At 40.7% G+C, this 17,637-nt stretch overlaps 1 protein-coding gene across 3 annotated transcripts in view; it reads right to left on the reverse strand.

Moving 5' to 3' along the window:
• Nucleotides 1–934: 934 nt before the first annotated feature.
• Nucleotides 935–17,637, reverse strand: part of LOC126187434 (endoplasmic reticulum-Golgi intermediate compartment protein 3) — a 112,474-nt gene continuing 95,771 nt past the window's right edge. For all 3 annotated transcript variants that reach the window (XM_049928509.1, XM_049928508.1, XM_049928510.1), the window contains exons 9-11: nucleotides 1,794–1,900; nucleotides 1,614–1,708; nucleotides 935–1,538 (exon numbers count right to left, since the gene is read on the reverse strand). In XM_049928509.1, coding sequence (XP_049784466.1) covers nucleotides 1,403–1,538; nucleotides 1,614–1,708; nucleotides 1,794–1,900 — 338 coding nt within the window. In that variant the 3' untranslated portion in view covers nucleotides 935–1,402. The remainder of the gene's footprint in view (nucleotides 1,539–1,613; nucleotides 1,709–1,793; nucleotides 1,901–17,637) is intronic.

Raw genomic sequence — 17,637 nt, forward strand, 5'->3', positions numbered from 1 at the left:
CGTGCTTCATTTCTGACTGTATCACTATTAGGCATAAGAATAATAGGAATATAAACATGACACAATACGTATATTCTTCCGCGTTTGCTGTTGTCTCACTCTAGTTTCGTAGTTTATTAGGCAGACAGGATTTAAATGAGATAGCAGCAAACACGAAAGAATACATGGCAAAATGTTTATATTCGTATTATTCTTATGGTGAAGAGAATACTGTATGTGATTCAAATTTCATCAGGTTCCTATTAGCAACCATCTCTTCTCACAGATAGGAAAAAAATTCAGAACGTAGAGTTGGCCATATTGACAAACAACCCAAACAGTCTTGCCTGTCAGTTTTTCGTAGAACACTGAAATTGTGCTACATTCGAAGATGAACAATACGGAATTTGTATTTACTTCGTTGGATAATGTATGAAAATGCAGTAGTCGAAACTCGCGACGGAGAAAAAAAAACTCGTCTTCCACTTTTTTTTTTTTAATTTATTTACTGACGCAGAGGTTTTGGCGCCAGTATTTATCTTTGTGCCTACAAAGCATGCCTGCGTAGCGCTACATATATTCGCTGGCAGAAGTTAGTTGTGGCGGCACGTACCAACATTTTTCACAACTTCCGCTGCTTTGCACTCGATTCTAAGCCGCAGGCGGTTTTTTGGATTACGAAAACTGGAAAAAAAGTGATGCTTAGATTCGAGTTAATACGGTAGTGACCAGTAATTTTGTCTCGTAATTTTATAGTTTTCTCGAGTGACTTTTCCTCTTGACGCTTTTAAGGAAATATTGCACATTTCTTTGTTGCTGTCTGCCACATTCTTTTATATGTCAAGACTCCAATACTTATAGCTATTATAAATTATTACCATCTCCTCGTCTTCTCTTGTGCTGTGCAACAGTTTGGTAAGTGGGAAAGGCCAAATGACAATGCAGTAACTTTTTCTTGTCTTTTAATTAACGTGTAAAAACACAATAGTCAATAAAGAAAACAATTACAAAACTGATATGTTGGCAACAATGACTATTTATGATTACGTTTAATACTGAAAATCAGATTAAAACACCAGTTCTTACACTCTACCATGAGCAAAGATGTTTCATTTTGCAAGGTATGTAAGTTACCTGCATAACTGTGTATATTTTTGGTACGTAAATGCAATGTAATTAATTAAACGAATTCTTTTGGAAATTACATTCATAAAAGTAAGTGTCTGACAACTAATGCAATAAATCTAAGGTAATCAAGACACATTTCAACTGTAGATATTTAATTGACAATTTAAACTTCATTCAAATACCTCTATTCCCCTGTGGTGTAACTGACTTGTGGTCTTTTCATAACACCAAGGGAACAGCCACTAAGTGGAAGCATTTTTGCTCATTCAGTAAGACTCTTGATGGAAAACTGGTTTTAATTCACCTTCCCCAACTCAATTTTCTTCTGAATAGCTTTATATGAGTGATACAACAGAGAATCAATAAGACCAGCCACTGTGAATACCCCACCTATGATGGCACATACATTAGTTGCAAAATGTCCAAATGACCTGAAAAAACAAGATTTCTTAGTTTTATCTGACTTTGTACTTTTAGTTTTTTTACTAAATGATATAAAACTTTACCTTTCTCTTTCAGTGTACTTCACCATCATAGGAGCCAACTCGTAGTTGAAAAAAATTCCAGGCATCCCTGATTCACCACTGATTGTAGATATAACCTATAATTTTAAATTTTTATGAGTATTTGAGTCAGTAAATTCGAACCTACAGTAACACAAGTTGGTGAAAGATTAATTCACTTACTTTCTGGTGCCTGGTTACAGAAAACTGGTTTGTAAGTAAGATTGTGTTATCTTTGCTCACATATGTTGTAGGAACAATCTTGACATAGTACTGGAACATTGTAGAACCTGAAATGAGCAGTGTGTGTGTGTCAAGTACAACATTAAAAAAATCCAGTTTTGTTCAATACATAACACATACAACTGATACAAAAAGCACAAATATTATAGAAAATTAAATTAGTTAACATCAAAGGTAAGTCACAGACTTCTTGGCGAGTGACTCAAACATTAAAAGAATCAAATAAAGGTTTCTCAGGCTTCCAGCCGCATCATGTGGTTTAAAATCCACGAGCTTTTGGCTGAGTACTCCTTGCCCACTGTAAAGTGGCGACTGTCTTCTGGCTGCTGCTGCCATCCTTATATAGCTGGGGTGCCTTCTCTGACAGCACTGGTATCCACTCCGGCACCATATATGGTAATGTTTGCATGGTGCAGCCCCTGCGCCTGCTTCAGCCTTCCGATGGCCAGGTTCCATGCTGCGCTTAGCTGCAGGCCACCGTCTTTATTGAGCGTGTTGACACAAATTTTTATTTTGATTGCTTCTTTTGTTATGCTATCCCAAAAACTGTTGGTCCATGTGATAATAGATATCTCATTGAATGCAATGTGATGACCGTTTTCTAATGCGTGCTCTGCTACCGCTGATTCCTCTGGGTACCATACACGGAAACATCTCTCCTGTTCTACACAGTGCTGTTCAATTGGACGCACAGTCTGTCCGATATAGAACCGTCCACACCCACATGGTATTTTATATACTCTTGGCATTCTGAGGCCTGGATTTTAAACCACTTGATGCACTGGAAGCCCGAGAAACCTTTATTAGTACATATCGCTGTGAAACTATGCACTCCTATAACACTAAAAGAATCAGTTTACTTCAGCAAATATTATTCAACCTACTCACCCATTCCACACGGGTTTTTTCTGTCAGAAGCTGATACACAGGTCAAAAGTATCAAATATTACAATGGCAACAATAGCTTACAAATAACTGTAGCCCTGTCAGCTGATTTTTGTGTCACAAAACATGAGGTTATGCTTTATAATTAATTCAGATGCATCAATGGTTTCAGAGCTGGTAAAAATGGCACGAAAAATTATCTTGTGTCACATGCTGGGAGGGGGTGGGGGCTGTGACAAGTCCAGATAATGGTGACACCAACTGTGTGTTACTTGTGTAGTGAATCAGCATCTGAATAGTTTCATTTGTTAAAGTTGTAGTGGGAGGAGTGTTTCACTGTATTACTGTTTGTTGTTAGCTTAACATTAACCAACATATAAAACTTGCTGTCAGCAAATCCAGGCAAAGATACTTCTTACTACATGTGAGATAAGCAGCAGCAGCAGCTCATGAATAGTGCAACAAATTCAGTGAGAGTAGCTACTTGTGCACCATTTGACATTTAAGTTGTCAAGTGCCACACATGATGGATGCACAGTGAAAATCAAGTGCACAGGTGGCATGAATTCGATAGTAATTATTACTTGAAGTGAAATGATGAATTCTGTCTTATTATGCATGTGAAATATGTAAACATGGTTTACATACTGACAGTGTTCTCTTAAAAGGAATAATCATGGACTGATGCATTTCAAAATGAACTGTCACTAGAGATAGGCATATCAGCCTGAAAGCATGGTTGTGAATAAATACATTTAATAACAGAGGAGTTTGTGGCACAACTTGACTAGAAGAAGGGATCGGTTGGTAGGACATGTTCTGAGGCATCAAGGGACCACCAATTTAGTATTGGAGGGCAGCGTGGAGGGTAAAAATCGTAGAGGGAGACCAAGAGATGAATACACTAAGCAGATTCAGAAGGATGTAGGCTGCAGTACATACTGGGAGATGAAGAAGCTTGCACAGGATAGAGTAGCATGGAGAGCTGCATCAAACCAGTCTCAGGACTGAAGACCACAACAACAACAACAACAGTCCAGGTGGAGACTACTGTCCTTCCTAAACTGTTTAAGGACTGCAAATAAACAGAAAATAATCAGTTGATTGATCTTTTTAGACTGATCCACACTGACTCATAGTGCATTGCAGAAATTAACACCCCCCGCTCCCCCTCTCCCTTTCCCTTTCCCCATGAAAAGTGTGGAGTGCTGTTGCTCCAATGGGTCAACAAGGTTTTAGTATGTTACATTTGTGTCCTGTGAACAGAAGACAAAAGTTTCCATAATTAACAAAAGTAAGAAAACTGTAATAACTTCTTCTTCCATGACGGAAATTATCCACCAACGGCACCATGATGATCAGTGTATAAACACCAAGGGGAAGTCACTCTATGTTCATACGATTCTTACAGTAAATATTATAGTTTCTGATGTAAAGAGTGAAGTCTCCTGGAAAAAATATTTCTTGCATTTGATAAGAACAACAGAATCAAATGAAACAAGATCTCAACCAGATTACAATACTACATATTGAAGTTCTACTGTAATTGCTGTTTTTGAGCCTCTTCTCTAGATTTTTAAGCAGGAATAAAAAGGGAAAGGGCTGCCAAAATAGCTTTACTGTGATTGCTCTTCTGTGAGCAGTTGAAATCAGTAAGCTCACTCTTAGATGACATGTCTTTGGGCAGTTGGAATTGCAAAACTAAACACTTTGGATTCAGTTCCTTCTGATTTCACCAGAGGGACTCTTGCTCATGTTACAGATTGGGGGGGGGGGGCATTCGAGGAGAATTTGTGTCCCCTAATCTGTGACATCACACTGGTGGTATTTTCAGCTACTGGCTAATGACCAGTTGATCATCAGCCTTCTTCTAGGGTGTCTTTTTTCTTGAGTGTACTTCTCTGGTTATGCCAATGAAGTGGTATGCCAATAATGGGATTTATATAAGCTGCAACCCACGTTGTGGGTTTTGGAAACAGCCACAGAGCAAAGGAGTGGAGTTTTGTTCTTACAATTAGCATCTCAGTATGATATATGGTCAAGGGTGTAATATTCCTAAATTATCTTTTTCTTCTCCTTCTTGAACTCAAGGAAGTCTGGAGATAGAGAATAATGCCAGTATTATTAGTAACAGACAGGAGGACATTTACGATATACTTCTTCAAGCATTGTGCTCCCACAGACCTCATAGATAGGTTGATGGGTGCCATGGGAAGCCAAATGCCTAAGCCTCAAACATTTAAAGTATCTTGTGGTAAATGGATGCCCGACTTTACATTGCTCCAAAGTATAACTCTGATCTTCTCAGGAAAGTTATTTTCTTTGAAAATGAGAATGAAAGCACAGTATCCTCATGGTTTCTGATGAATCCAGCAAGACAGAAATATTCTGGCACTCTAATTTAGTGAATTCACTTCATAATCAGTTTTTAGTGTGAGGTCTGTGTGAAAAGCAAGACCTTGGATCATGGCAAACCACTGTATTGGAGTTCCAAAGCCAGCAAGCAACCACACTTCTGATGCACCTGACAATCATCTTGCTGAGCAGTGTTTAATATCTTCACCAAAAGAGACCTGTTTCTCAATATTTCAATAGATAAACTTAGTTGACCTTGTCTTCAACAATGAAGGATGATTTCGGCCATCATAAAATACTATCATTCAAGGAACATACCAGATACTAGGCAAACCACTTTGCTCAACTGCTCTTCAGCTGATAACCTTCCCATAGCATTGTATTAAACACACAATCACACCCCAATACAATTTATGTTTTAACATAGCTGTTGTCTGGCAAAAATTTGACTTGTATATCATTTGCCAATATACTATTCAGTTTGATTAGTTCTTCCCATGGACAACATGTACTGATAGGTGTTGTTACTTGTGTTGGTAAGTACTGTAACTGGGATTTGACAAAAAATTGGGAACAATTCATGAAACCAAATGAGGCTGGATGACCAGTCTGGGCTCTCAAAGGCAGAACGCTGAATAAGCACAGAACACAACAACAATGAAAACAGACATTGGAGACAGCAGTATAAACAAACAAGCCCACAGAGTAATGCAAGACAGAAACCAAAATGTACAGAACTGGGAAAAACCAAGGAACAACAGTGTGTTAAAGCTAGCAAATAACTGTGAGGTGATACACCACTGAAAGCAGGGCCACAGTGCAGCAGAATTTACAGAACTGCTGCGAGCACTAATTGGTCAGTGTAAGAGGCATGGTGCTGCAGCAGGGTGAGACCAGCACTGCGGCTCAGCAATGTGCACACTCGCAGATATTGCATCTCTGTCTGGAGGCTGCAGTCAAGATCCACACTTTCCAGCGGATTTTCAAAGTCACCAGGTGGGGATACCAGATCCCCCCACCCTGAAATGGCCATGTATGGCTAGAAGTATCCAGGCTGGTGTTTCAGGATATGAGCTGGTATTATGATTTGTGTACCAATGTGGAAGCCTGCTGACAGGTATGAGGACCCATGAGTGTCTGACATGTTTCTGGGATGCAGTGACATGGTTGTGGAGAGTGTGTGGAAGCTTCCACCTCCATGTCCATATCCACAGAAATCGCTGCTGGTCTTCTGGAGTGCAAATTTTATCTGTACAGTTGCGAAAGTGGCACACATCTGTTTTGAGGACAGGGTGGCCTACCAGCAGCCGTGCAGTCAGTAGATGTGGATGGAGATGGTTGGTGTGATGGCACTCCAAACTGCTCAGAGGGTCCACTGTTGTAAGGTGTCACCTATGAGTGATAAACATCATAGCCTGTGTCCATGTGTCTTTCACCCCATATGAGCATGTTTGCACCACTATGCCCAGGGAATAGCGTCCAGCATGCTGTGTCCAGGATTCTCAGAGCTGTAGGGCCAGGAAATGCAGGACAGTTCATGGTCGTCTCCCAAGGAAGAGCTTCACCGCACTACGGTCATGGACGGGTGTGCTCCGGTACATGCTCATGAACATCGCGAGCACTGCTTTGGTGGTGGTGGTGGTTTCCACTGCTTTTAACATTTGCTGCCTAAATGTCTGTACCAAATGCTCTGCCCCCACCACTGGGGGATGTGTGAAATGGCAGATTAAACAGGCGTTGTATGCCATTTGAGGTCCAGAGTTGTTCAAAAGTTGTCACCTCAAACTGGAGCCCATTGGCTGACATGATGGTTCAGGAAATCCCTTTGATGGTGAGAATTCAGAAGGGCATGTTAATCGTAAAATCTGTTGTAGTGGACACCATACTGACCACATACATGTAGCTCGTGCAAGCGTCCACAACTAGTAACCATATAGAACCTGAAAACTGGCCAACAGAATACAAATAAATGTGGTTCCAGGTGCGACAGAAGGTGGGCCTAGGGGTGAAGTATTGTGGTGTGGCCTGATGAGGGGTATGAGTGGAACAGCTGTGCACCATAGCTTTGTGTCCTTGTTTACCCTGGCCAGTAGGAATGTCACTGCACTAGGCCTTTCAGCCATGACATTCCCCAGTGCTTGTGATGGAGTAGTTATAAAATTTGATGGTGCAGGGCAGTCAGGACAAGAACACAGTGAATATCTGCCTCACAGTCAATCAGGAGGATGTCACACATGACTGACAGATGATGGGAGAGATGAGCTAAGCTTCAGAGCTCCAGAATAGTGTTCTCAGGAAACTAAGTGGGCCACCCACAAAGTGTTTAGTGCATGACTCACTGTAGGACTGGGCCACAGCCCATGTCAGCAGCAATTCATGCAGGCATAATGGGGAACCCATCCGAGGTTTGTCACCATTCTGTATTTATCTGGACACATGACATTTCCTGCTGCTCAAAGGCCATGTCTGGTGCCACAGAGTTTCCACATTGGCGTGTTGCAATTTGGGCTTGTAGTTAATGGTATGTCCAAATCAGAAGCACTGTACTGTCCATTCTGGTAGTGAGACGCATGGCCCAAAGAGTGTCAACAGTGGCTTACGGTCCATAATTAAATTAGTCCCAATAAGGTAAACATGGAAATTTTTAACTGCAAGACAATTACTAAAGCTTCCTTTTAGCAAGATATTCTTTTGAGACAGTGTCAATATCTTTGTTACATGGGCAAACTGATTGCTCAATACCAACTCTGCAACAATGCCATATGGAGAGGTGTCTGTGGCCAGAACTGGTGAATGCGATAGTGAAGAGGGTGTGTGTTGAGGTGGCATATGCTTCAACTACGTGGAAGCACACTCACAGGCAGCTGTTCACCTGTATTGAAAGCCTCTGTTCTGCAGCTGATTTAGTTAATGCGGGATATGGGCCACTTGTGGGGAGCAAGTGCCTGAGGTACCCCATTTGCTCCTGAGCAAAATTAGCATTTGTCTAAGGATCACTTTAGCCCCACATCACAAATATAGTAAATACAGTGCAAAGGTTTCACAGGCAGTCCTCAAGCGTAGTGTATGTGACAATTAAGTCACCAAAATAATTAGTACAAGTGGGTATAGACATGGTTACCTGTTCCAGAGTGGAAAAGATCCCAAAAGGCAAGTGCTTGTATTTATATAAACTGAAGGTAGTGTTGATAACTGCAATGCCTTGCGACTCCTGCTACATCTGCAAATATGTGGCAGTAAGGTCTATCTTAGAAAAATATTCTCCTCTGGGAGGTGGTCATCCCGACTTGGTATCAGGTAGGTCTCTACTTGTGCCTTGGAACGAAGGTCTCCACAGAGCCAGAGACAACCACTGGATTTCTTTACCTCTACTAGGGACATGACCCAAGTGCCTGATTTAACTGGTTCACTCACCCCAATCAATCAAGTTCCTTCTTGAGAGCTGTCCATGAGGAGACTGGAATGGCTTGTGCTAAACAGAAATGGGGCACTATGTCTAAATGCACTAAGATATAAGTCTGAAAATTTGTGGTGCACCCCCGGCCAGGTCCAAAAATAGAAGCAAAAGTGGCACAAAGGTCATCGAGTTTCCGGATGGGAAGGGCATAAGACATGACCTGAACCTTGTTACTGATGTAGAATCGAAACAACAAGAAGGAATCTAGCCTGAAAAAGTTTTTGGCTTAATGACTATCGACAACAAACAGTGTTGAAACTTCCTGGCAGATTAAAACTGTGTGCTGGACCGAGACTCGAACTCGGGACCTATGCCTTTCGCGGGCAACTGCTCTACCAACTGAGCTACCCAAGCACGACTCACACCCTGTCCTCACAGCTTTAGTTCTGCCAGTACCTCGTCTCTACAAACAGTGTTGTCAGCCACGTGACTTTCTTGGGGCTGTGGAGACCTGAAATGACCACCATAAGGAATTGAACTGTCAACACATGCTGCCAATGTAGGTGGGGCCATGTGGAACTACTGCCTGAAGTTAATGCAGTTGACACATGCGTCAAGCTTGGTCCAAATGTCCTGATAGCTTATGGCAGATTGTTTGGAAATATCCAACCTTTCCACAATGGATGCAGTGCATGCAGAAGTTTGTACAATCCAAACATGTGTGTGCTGTGCAACATGGGCAAGCCGGAAGACCCCACTGCTGGGGCCATTCACAGGCCATCAACACATATGAATTTGATGAATCATGAAGACTCCATCTAGGAAGTGGGTTATGAGGATATCACGGTCCTGGAGTGTGATGCAGCATATGGTCCACTGCTACTAGTGGTCGAGCCATGAGGCAACATTTACTGCCTGTATGATTTCAAAAGTGCGCAACTGTCAAAATATCATGTAATGATGGTTTGTTTAGCTTAAGGGTTGAAGTGCTTACTTCCAGGTTGGGAGCCAAATGGACCACTATGTCTCAAATTAAAGAATCTGGATAGAATGTTTTGCAAGTGAGTTTGTTCCAAGAGCTTTGAGAACTCTGCATCCTTTGTATGCTGCTAACCTTTTACAGCATTTCCAACTATTGTGACTAGTATTTGACAAAAGATCAGAAACATCTCAAGAAACTTGCAAGGCTGGCAACAGCCCTGGGGTTGTCAATAGTCGAATTATGAGCGCAGGTAGAAGACAACAATCAGGAAAATAGAAGAGATAGCAGTACAAATAAACAAGTGCAAAGAGTAATCAAAGAGAAAAATTAAGACACTGTGAAATGGGAGCCCAGGAACATCAGTGCATTTTGACTAGTGATATGATTGTGAGGCAAATACACCAATAAGATAGCAGGGCCATGACACAGTGAAACTTATAACATTGCCACAAGCACTAATTGGTCAATGAGAGAGGCATAGCACTGCAGCCGAGCGAGACCAGCACTATGGCATGGGGTGTGCATGCTCATAGATATAGAAGCTGCCACAGAAAATATTCCTGAGAATGCTAGTTTACGACACGTACTTTTAAAAATAAACTCATTCTTCAGGCAGCCTTTTTTAAAGATAAATATTATATAATTATATATGCAGATCTCAGTATGATACACTTGAATATTAATTGTCAAAAAAGAAAAGAGGTGTGCTTCGATTGCTTGAGTACATTTAAACACAGCAAGCCACATGCCAAACATGAATCATTTAAGTTATAAATACCCAGAAATGCAAAATTACTGGAAGTTGTAGTTTTTACTTAGACCAATATATGGAAATATACAGGAACGTTCACTACAATCTAGGAAAATTTGAATTTCATACCACATTATTCTTATGCCAGGGGTCATTGTTGACACTCTGCACTGCTAAGTATGTTGTTGTTGGGAAATACTTGACTGCCAAACAGGCAAACAAAGATTCCAGTGTACCAACATCAAAGTGAAACTTGAAAGACTACTTTGTGAGGACCTCTAAAGTCAAAAAGAGCTCAACTCCTGACTCCTAAGAATTCAAGACCATCACTGTGATCATCGGCAAAAGTTATTGGTGAGCCAACAACACTAAGCAATTACCAAGGAGAATCTTCAATCAAAATCCCACACTCAACGTGTGACAAATGCTCTCCAAGACCATTACGGTGAAGCACATTAGGCACTGCAATTAGCATTTTTGTTCATTTAAAAATGATGCTGTGAGACAAATCGATTCTTTTCTTGTGAGAAAAGTTTTACAGAAGACATGAAAGTCAACTGGATAAAATTACCGAGCCTCACACATGATCCAGGAAATATTCCCACTGATGTCTGAAAAAATTTGTCACCAGTCTTTAAGTGTGAAGTTGGCTAGTCACGCATTGGGTACCTTCCCAGATGGCAGATAGGGGAATACTCACCAGATATGGCAGGCATTGGGGAAATAAAATACCCAGGGTGGACCCAAACTAGCACAAAGGGAAGACAGATCTCAAAGCCATAAAGAAGGCAATGTGTCTAGGACAGATCATGTCTGAAATAAAATCAGCACAGACAGAGGCTTAAACGTGGCAGCGTTCGTGATGCGGCCAGGGGACATTCAAATTGCCAAAAACCCAAAGAAAATTTCACGCTGGACTGGAGATGATGTCAACAATTCTGAGGTGGAACAGGCCAACATGTCCAATCCTTGAGGATGATGATTATGGTGAGTCTTCATGTGCTAACTGTTGCATAGAGCAAGAGTCATATCATGCTTCTACATTTTTTAAAAGCAAAGAAGCTGTCACAAAAGAAGTTTATTTGAACAATATTTCAAGTATTATGAAGCTGTGGATGAAAACAGTGGTGTCTGCATCTCCATCTGTTTTCAGCAAGATAGTGCAACGATCACACGAGCCTTTTAGTACAAAACTGAGTGTCAAACAATTTTAAAATGTTTTGGTCTAATGAATATGAGTCTCCAATGACCCTGATTTAAATGATGGAATGCAGTTGAAATGGCCTCCAACAAATCACATCATCCCATTGAGGCATCATTAAGGACCACCATTGAGGCAGCTTTCGCTCAAAGGGCTTCACAAACATTGTATCCTATGTGTGTGTGCTTCACACTGAGATTATAGACTGTTATGCTTGGTAATGAGGGCATCTGAGTCACTTTGCTGTACAAAGGTCACCTGTGAACTCTATGGTGGTCGCCCACATATAATGTAAAACGATTTTTGTAATATTTAGTATTTTGCAATGATAGACTGTTCCGTCAGTTCTTGGTACAATATTTGATACATTACAAATGAAAACACACACAACAGTAGTGTAATATTCTACAATGTTTATGATTTATTTCACAAACCAGTTTTAAGATGTTTTGCAATTCATTAGGTACAAAGATAAATATGTGGTGCAGAATTTTTTGAAGGATCACAGATTTTAAATTTGTGCCTTTATAGATTAGCTCTCTGTTATCAAATATGAAAATTGTTCATGTTACATTTTAAGAATAAATTAGAGGAATTATTTCAGTTACAAGGTTATGTAACTAAGATAAAATATGTGACACATCAACTAATAAACTATATAACAAATTACGACAACTGTTCTTAGAAGAAAATAAGTTGAACAAGAAATTCTGCAGACATGTGCCATGGGAGTGGCTGAACCAAATGATCTTGTCTTTAACAGGTCCTAAATTACACCCAGATAAGATATACTAGTGACATTACGCAGTTAAGTGAAGCAGCTCTGTTTATACAAGATAATATTTTGAACAGGACAAGAGAAATTATAGTAAATGAAATAAAGGGAAAAATTGGGGCATGTAAGTAAGAGGGGTAATTTACAGCATGGTCTGGATGGGATTATGAGTAGTATCTGCAGTTAGGTGTGGTGAGTAAGGGAACTATGTCTGGTCATTCTTCAGTATTAAACTTGGTCAGATGGACATATGTTTATTAATTTCCATTATTCCACAGTAGTTCTTCTTCCTTCCTTTATGGATAACACTTCATATTGCACCTTGTAAGTATGGCCTTCTTTAAGCAGCTGGTCTGGTCCTTTTCTTATTTTCCTACTGCTGTGGTGTTTTTTCATGAGATTACCCTGCCAGACTGACCTACATAGAATTTGTCACACTTACAAGTGTTTTTATATATTCCACTCTTTTCCAAAGCTGAAATGTTGTCCAGAATGAGATTTTCACTCTGCACCAGAGTGCGCACTGATATGAAACTCCCTGGCAGATTAAAACTGTGTGCCGGGCCGAGACTCTAACTCGGGACCTTTGCCTTTCACGGGCAAGTGTTGTGTTTAGCATCACCCAAGATGCATCCCACAGTGTTGCACACATAAAACGATGTTTTAAAGTTCCTGGACTTAAGCTTTCTGGCTACATTCAGTGAAACTTTTCTTAAATATGGAATTGTGCACCATTTATTGCATTCTTAAGGTGGTAGGTTGAGAACAAACAGGGTAACGAACAGAGCACACCTGTTGTTCTTGCTTTTTGTGAATTTTGGAGTCCATCAAGATAGGAGGGTAGCCATTGTTTGGAGATCTTGTCTGAATGAATATAATTCAATTTGGAAGTTGGGAGATGTATATTAGAAATGTATCACTTAGTGAAAGGCAGCATATTAAGTGTCACTGGGTGTTGAGATCTGGAAGGTAATACAATATCTGTGGTGGTAGGTTTCCTATAAATCTTGAAAGTGTGAATATGATCACTGATGTCTATAAAACTCTGACCAAAGAGGCCATGAAGGCTCAATGGTACCGACCGGCTGCCATATCATCTTCAGCCCACAATAATCACTGGATGCGGATATGGAGGGGCATGTGGTCAGCACACCACTCTCCTGGCCATATGTCAGTTTACGAGACCAGAGCCACTACTTCGCAATCAAGTAACTCCTCAGTTCGCTTCACAAGGCCTGAGTGCACCCCGTTTGCCAACAGCGCTCAGCAGACTGAATAGTCATCCACATAAGTGCTAGTCTAGCACAACAATGCTTAACTTCAGTGATCTGATGAGAACCAGTGTTACCACTGCAGTAAGGCCATTGGCTTATTGATGCCTATGGTTTGATCTAAATAATTTATACAGTTACCCCAAACTCCATTGTGAATTTCATGCTATTATGGTCATCAACATGCCTAAACCAATATCCAACACTGGAAGAGGGTGGACCATTTCTGCAAAAACTATTTCTCAAAATCGTCAGTAATTATTTCAGCAAGGGTGAACTGAGGGGGCATCCCACAGCTGGACCATCCAACTGTTTGTATATCCTGCATTGAAACAGAAATAATTTTGTGTTAGGCACGTTTGTGTAGCTAACCTTACAGTCATCTGTAACAACCAGGTTAACTCCTGATTTATTAGATAAGTCTGCCAGAATGTTTAGACACTCCTGTACAAGCATATTAATGAATAGTTATTGACATCAAAAGAAACTAGCTTGACACTAGAGGGGCATCTGCAAGTCTTTCACCTTGTTCAGAAAGTCAACTGAATTAAGAATACCGTGACTAGGTTTAGACTTTGTTTTGACCTTGATCTGGTCATTTAACTCTTTGGCTAACACGTAACATGGACTTGAGACCTGAGAATGAAGACACAACAGGAAGGACTGGGTTATGATCTTTGCAGAGTTGTTGATTGAAATTCCCAGTACTACCCCTTTCCATCCGCTGCTCAGTCACATGTGCAGTCAAGGACAAAGTTACAATGACGAGGCAAAACATTGTGACTGCTTGCTTCATAACATGTTGGTCCACCTTTGGAATGGAATACAGCAGCGACTCTGTGTGGCATGGATTTGAAAAGCCATTAGCAGAAAGTTTTCAGTTTTTCATGCATAGGTCATGCAATTCCCAAAAATTATAAGTTGGTGGTTTGTGGGCTCACAGGTGGCACCAAATAGCAAATGGCTCTGAGTGCTATGGGACTTAACATCTGTGGTCATCAGTCCCCTAGAACTTAGAACTACTTAAACCTAACTAACCTAAGGACAACACACACATCCATGCCCGAGGCAGGATTCGAACCTGCGACCGTAGCGGTCGCGCGGTTCCAGACTGAAGTGCCTAGAACCGCTCGGCCACTGCGGCCGGCACACCAAATAGCATACATGATGTGTAGCATCGGACTTCTTGTGGGCTTAGAGGTAGCAGCAAATAGCATACATGATGTGTAGCGTTGGACTTGAATCAGGTAAATCTTGTGGCCAAGACATTATGTTAGTACACCGCCCTGCTCCTCAAATCACTTCAGCGTGATTCTAACTTTGTGGCATGGACAGTTATCCTGCTGGAAGATGCCATTGCCACCAGGGAAGACAAAGCATGAAGAGATGCAGGTGGCCTGCAATGATATTCATTTATTCCAGTTTGTCATGGTGCCTTTGACTGCTACCACAGGTCCTATGGAAGACCAGATGAAAATGACTCCCACAGCATAATATAGTCTGCACTAGCCTGTGCCCATAGCACAGTGCATATTTCGAGCAGCAGCTAGCGTGGGTGACCCTGTATCCAGGCACTTCTATCACCCTTTTGTAACCAGAGAACTGATTCATCTGAGAAGGCAAACATTTTCATTGATCCACAATAAGATATCGATGATCCCGTGTCCACTGCAATCGTAACTGACAATTTCATTGGGTTTGCACAGGAACACATAGGGGTCGTCTGCTGCAGAGCCCCATGTTCAACAATGTGGGCTGAACGGTGTGCTCCAAAACGATAGTGCCTGAACCAGCATTGTACCCTGTTGTCAGATCTGTCAAAAACTGTTGCCTACCTTGCTTCACAGAATGGACAAGCCACTGCCCTCCATGTTCTTTGTTGAGGCGTGGATGTCCAACACTTAGTTGCTTGCTCATGGCTTCAGTGATCTTCAATCTGATCTGACATTTGAAAGCATAGTCAGTTACCTAAATGTTTCATTGGCTCATGGTAGAGCATAAAAATGATGAAAAACTTCAACTTGAGGACATACCTGAACTTCCCTATCAAAGCCTGCTTATGAAGTATCAACAACCAGTATTAAGAAAGGAATCTAGAAATATTTTACAGCCCCCTACGTATTACTCTCACAAGAATTGTGAACACAAGATTAGACTACTTACAGCATACATATACAGAAGGCTACATAAGCAAAAAGGATCAGAAAGAAACCCTAACATGTGGTACATTGTGAAGTAGCCTCTAGCTTGGGCTTTGTAGTAGTTTGCAGAGTATGGATGTGCATGTAGATGTTTATCTTATCATGAATGGCTTCTTTAATCAAGATTCACAGTTGTTTACACCAACATTATGATAAATCATTGAAAAACAGGAAATCCTGAGATGCTTTACAGAGAGGTGACAATAGTGTGACAAGTGTTAACTCTAATTTCTGCTATATGAGTACTTCAAAAAGACTAGGTGAGAGAGCAGCTAAATCAATAAAAATTCAAAAACACTGACTGGTTTTGAATGCTTCCCAGACACTACCAATTGCTGCTAGCAGGAGACAGCATTTAATGCATCTAACATGTGTAGTATCTCAGTTTTATTTTACACCTCCAACACACCATTATTTATATCCATATCTAATTTTGTACAAATATTTTCATCTACATCATGCACAGCAGAAATTTATTTTACTCTGTGTGTGTTCATTTCTCTTTTCCTTTACAGAGACAGTGCCAGAGAAAGTTTGTTCATGTTCATCATTCAATGGAACTAGCTGCTATTGTAACAAACTCTGTCACTGTTATCTGCCATTACACTCAGTATAATTAGTATCGGGTAATGTGGCATAATTACTTGGTTTAATTCCACAGAGACATGTATGAAGAGTGCACACGTGATACACAGATGCTTGAATGTAATAAATAGGTACAAGATAAAAGAAATTATGTTTCTGTGACTTACTGATGAAAATACGTTTTTATGTTCCCAAAATCCTGTGTGCAGAGGACCAAACTAACATAAATGTTTTGTAACATTCCTTTGTTTTATAACATTCCTTCACCCATGAAAAGATGTGGCATGGTCAGTTGCTAAAAACTTAAATGTGGGACTCTAGGCAATGATATAAACAATTCAATCACATAGTTAATACAAAATCTGCTGAAAGAGGAGGGGATGTTATACATGTCAACAAATGAAATGACTTCAGCAACCATCAATTCCATGTGCCACTTCTAGTTTCATAGACAGTCATTCTAAACATGTACAGGTTAATGCTGGCAGTGACCACAAATCATTAAAATTTGTTGATGTCATAGGATTTCCACTGATTCAACTACTCCTGTCAGCCACTACACAGGCAGTTTACTGGAGTGTGCAAATGGAAATAAATCTGTGACTATGATTTTTGTTTTAGATTAGTGATGTGTTGGCAAATGTGCCAACACCTTGTAGATAGAGGAGGCTGAAATGCACGCTAACTAACGCCGACGGGCGTGAAGTCTGGAACAGGATACTTTAGAAGGCACTAAAGAAAAAGTATGTATCGTATGTTTACTTAACTTTACTTCATCCTTGTGGTACATCGCTATTGACGATACAAGTGAGACTATCTCCAGATACGGTAAATTACAATCACTGTAAGGCAAACGGCGCCTTGCTAGGTCGTAGGCATGGACTTAGCTGAAGGCTATTCTAACTGTCTCTCGGCAAATGAGAGAAAGGCTTCGTCAGTGTAGTCGCTAGCAAAGTCGTCGTACAACTGGGGTGAGTGCTAGTCCGTCTTTCTAGACCTGCCATGTGGTGGCGCTAGGTCTGCAATTACTGACAGTGGCGACACGCGGGTCCGACATGTACTAATGGACCGCGGCCGATTTAAAGCTATCACCTAGCAAGTGATTCTCTTGGGTGTGGAACAAGTCAGAAAATATAAGAAACATGAATCATTTGCCGGAAGATTGTCAAAATGTGGGAGTACATTACAGCAAACTGGAACAGCTAACATTTGCTGAATTAATATGCTGTCAGAATGAAATATAGTTATGCACTTTCAATAAATTTTAGATACACAAAATACCTAATCTTGACAGTTGTGGCCAAGCAATGCCAAAGCTGAAATCTAACAGACCTTTTTCCTTAAACTGGTCAAAGCGTCTCTGTTAAGATGTTCATCTACA

This window comes from Schistocerca cancellata, chromosome 5, assembly GCF_023864275.1.
Source record: "Schistocerca cancellata isolate TAMUIC-IGC-003103 chromosome 5, iqSchCanc2.1, whole genome shotgun sequence".
Lineage (NCBI taxonomy): Eukaryota > Metazoa > Arthropoda > Insecta > Orthoptera > Acrididae > Schistocerca > Schistocerca cancellata.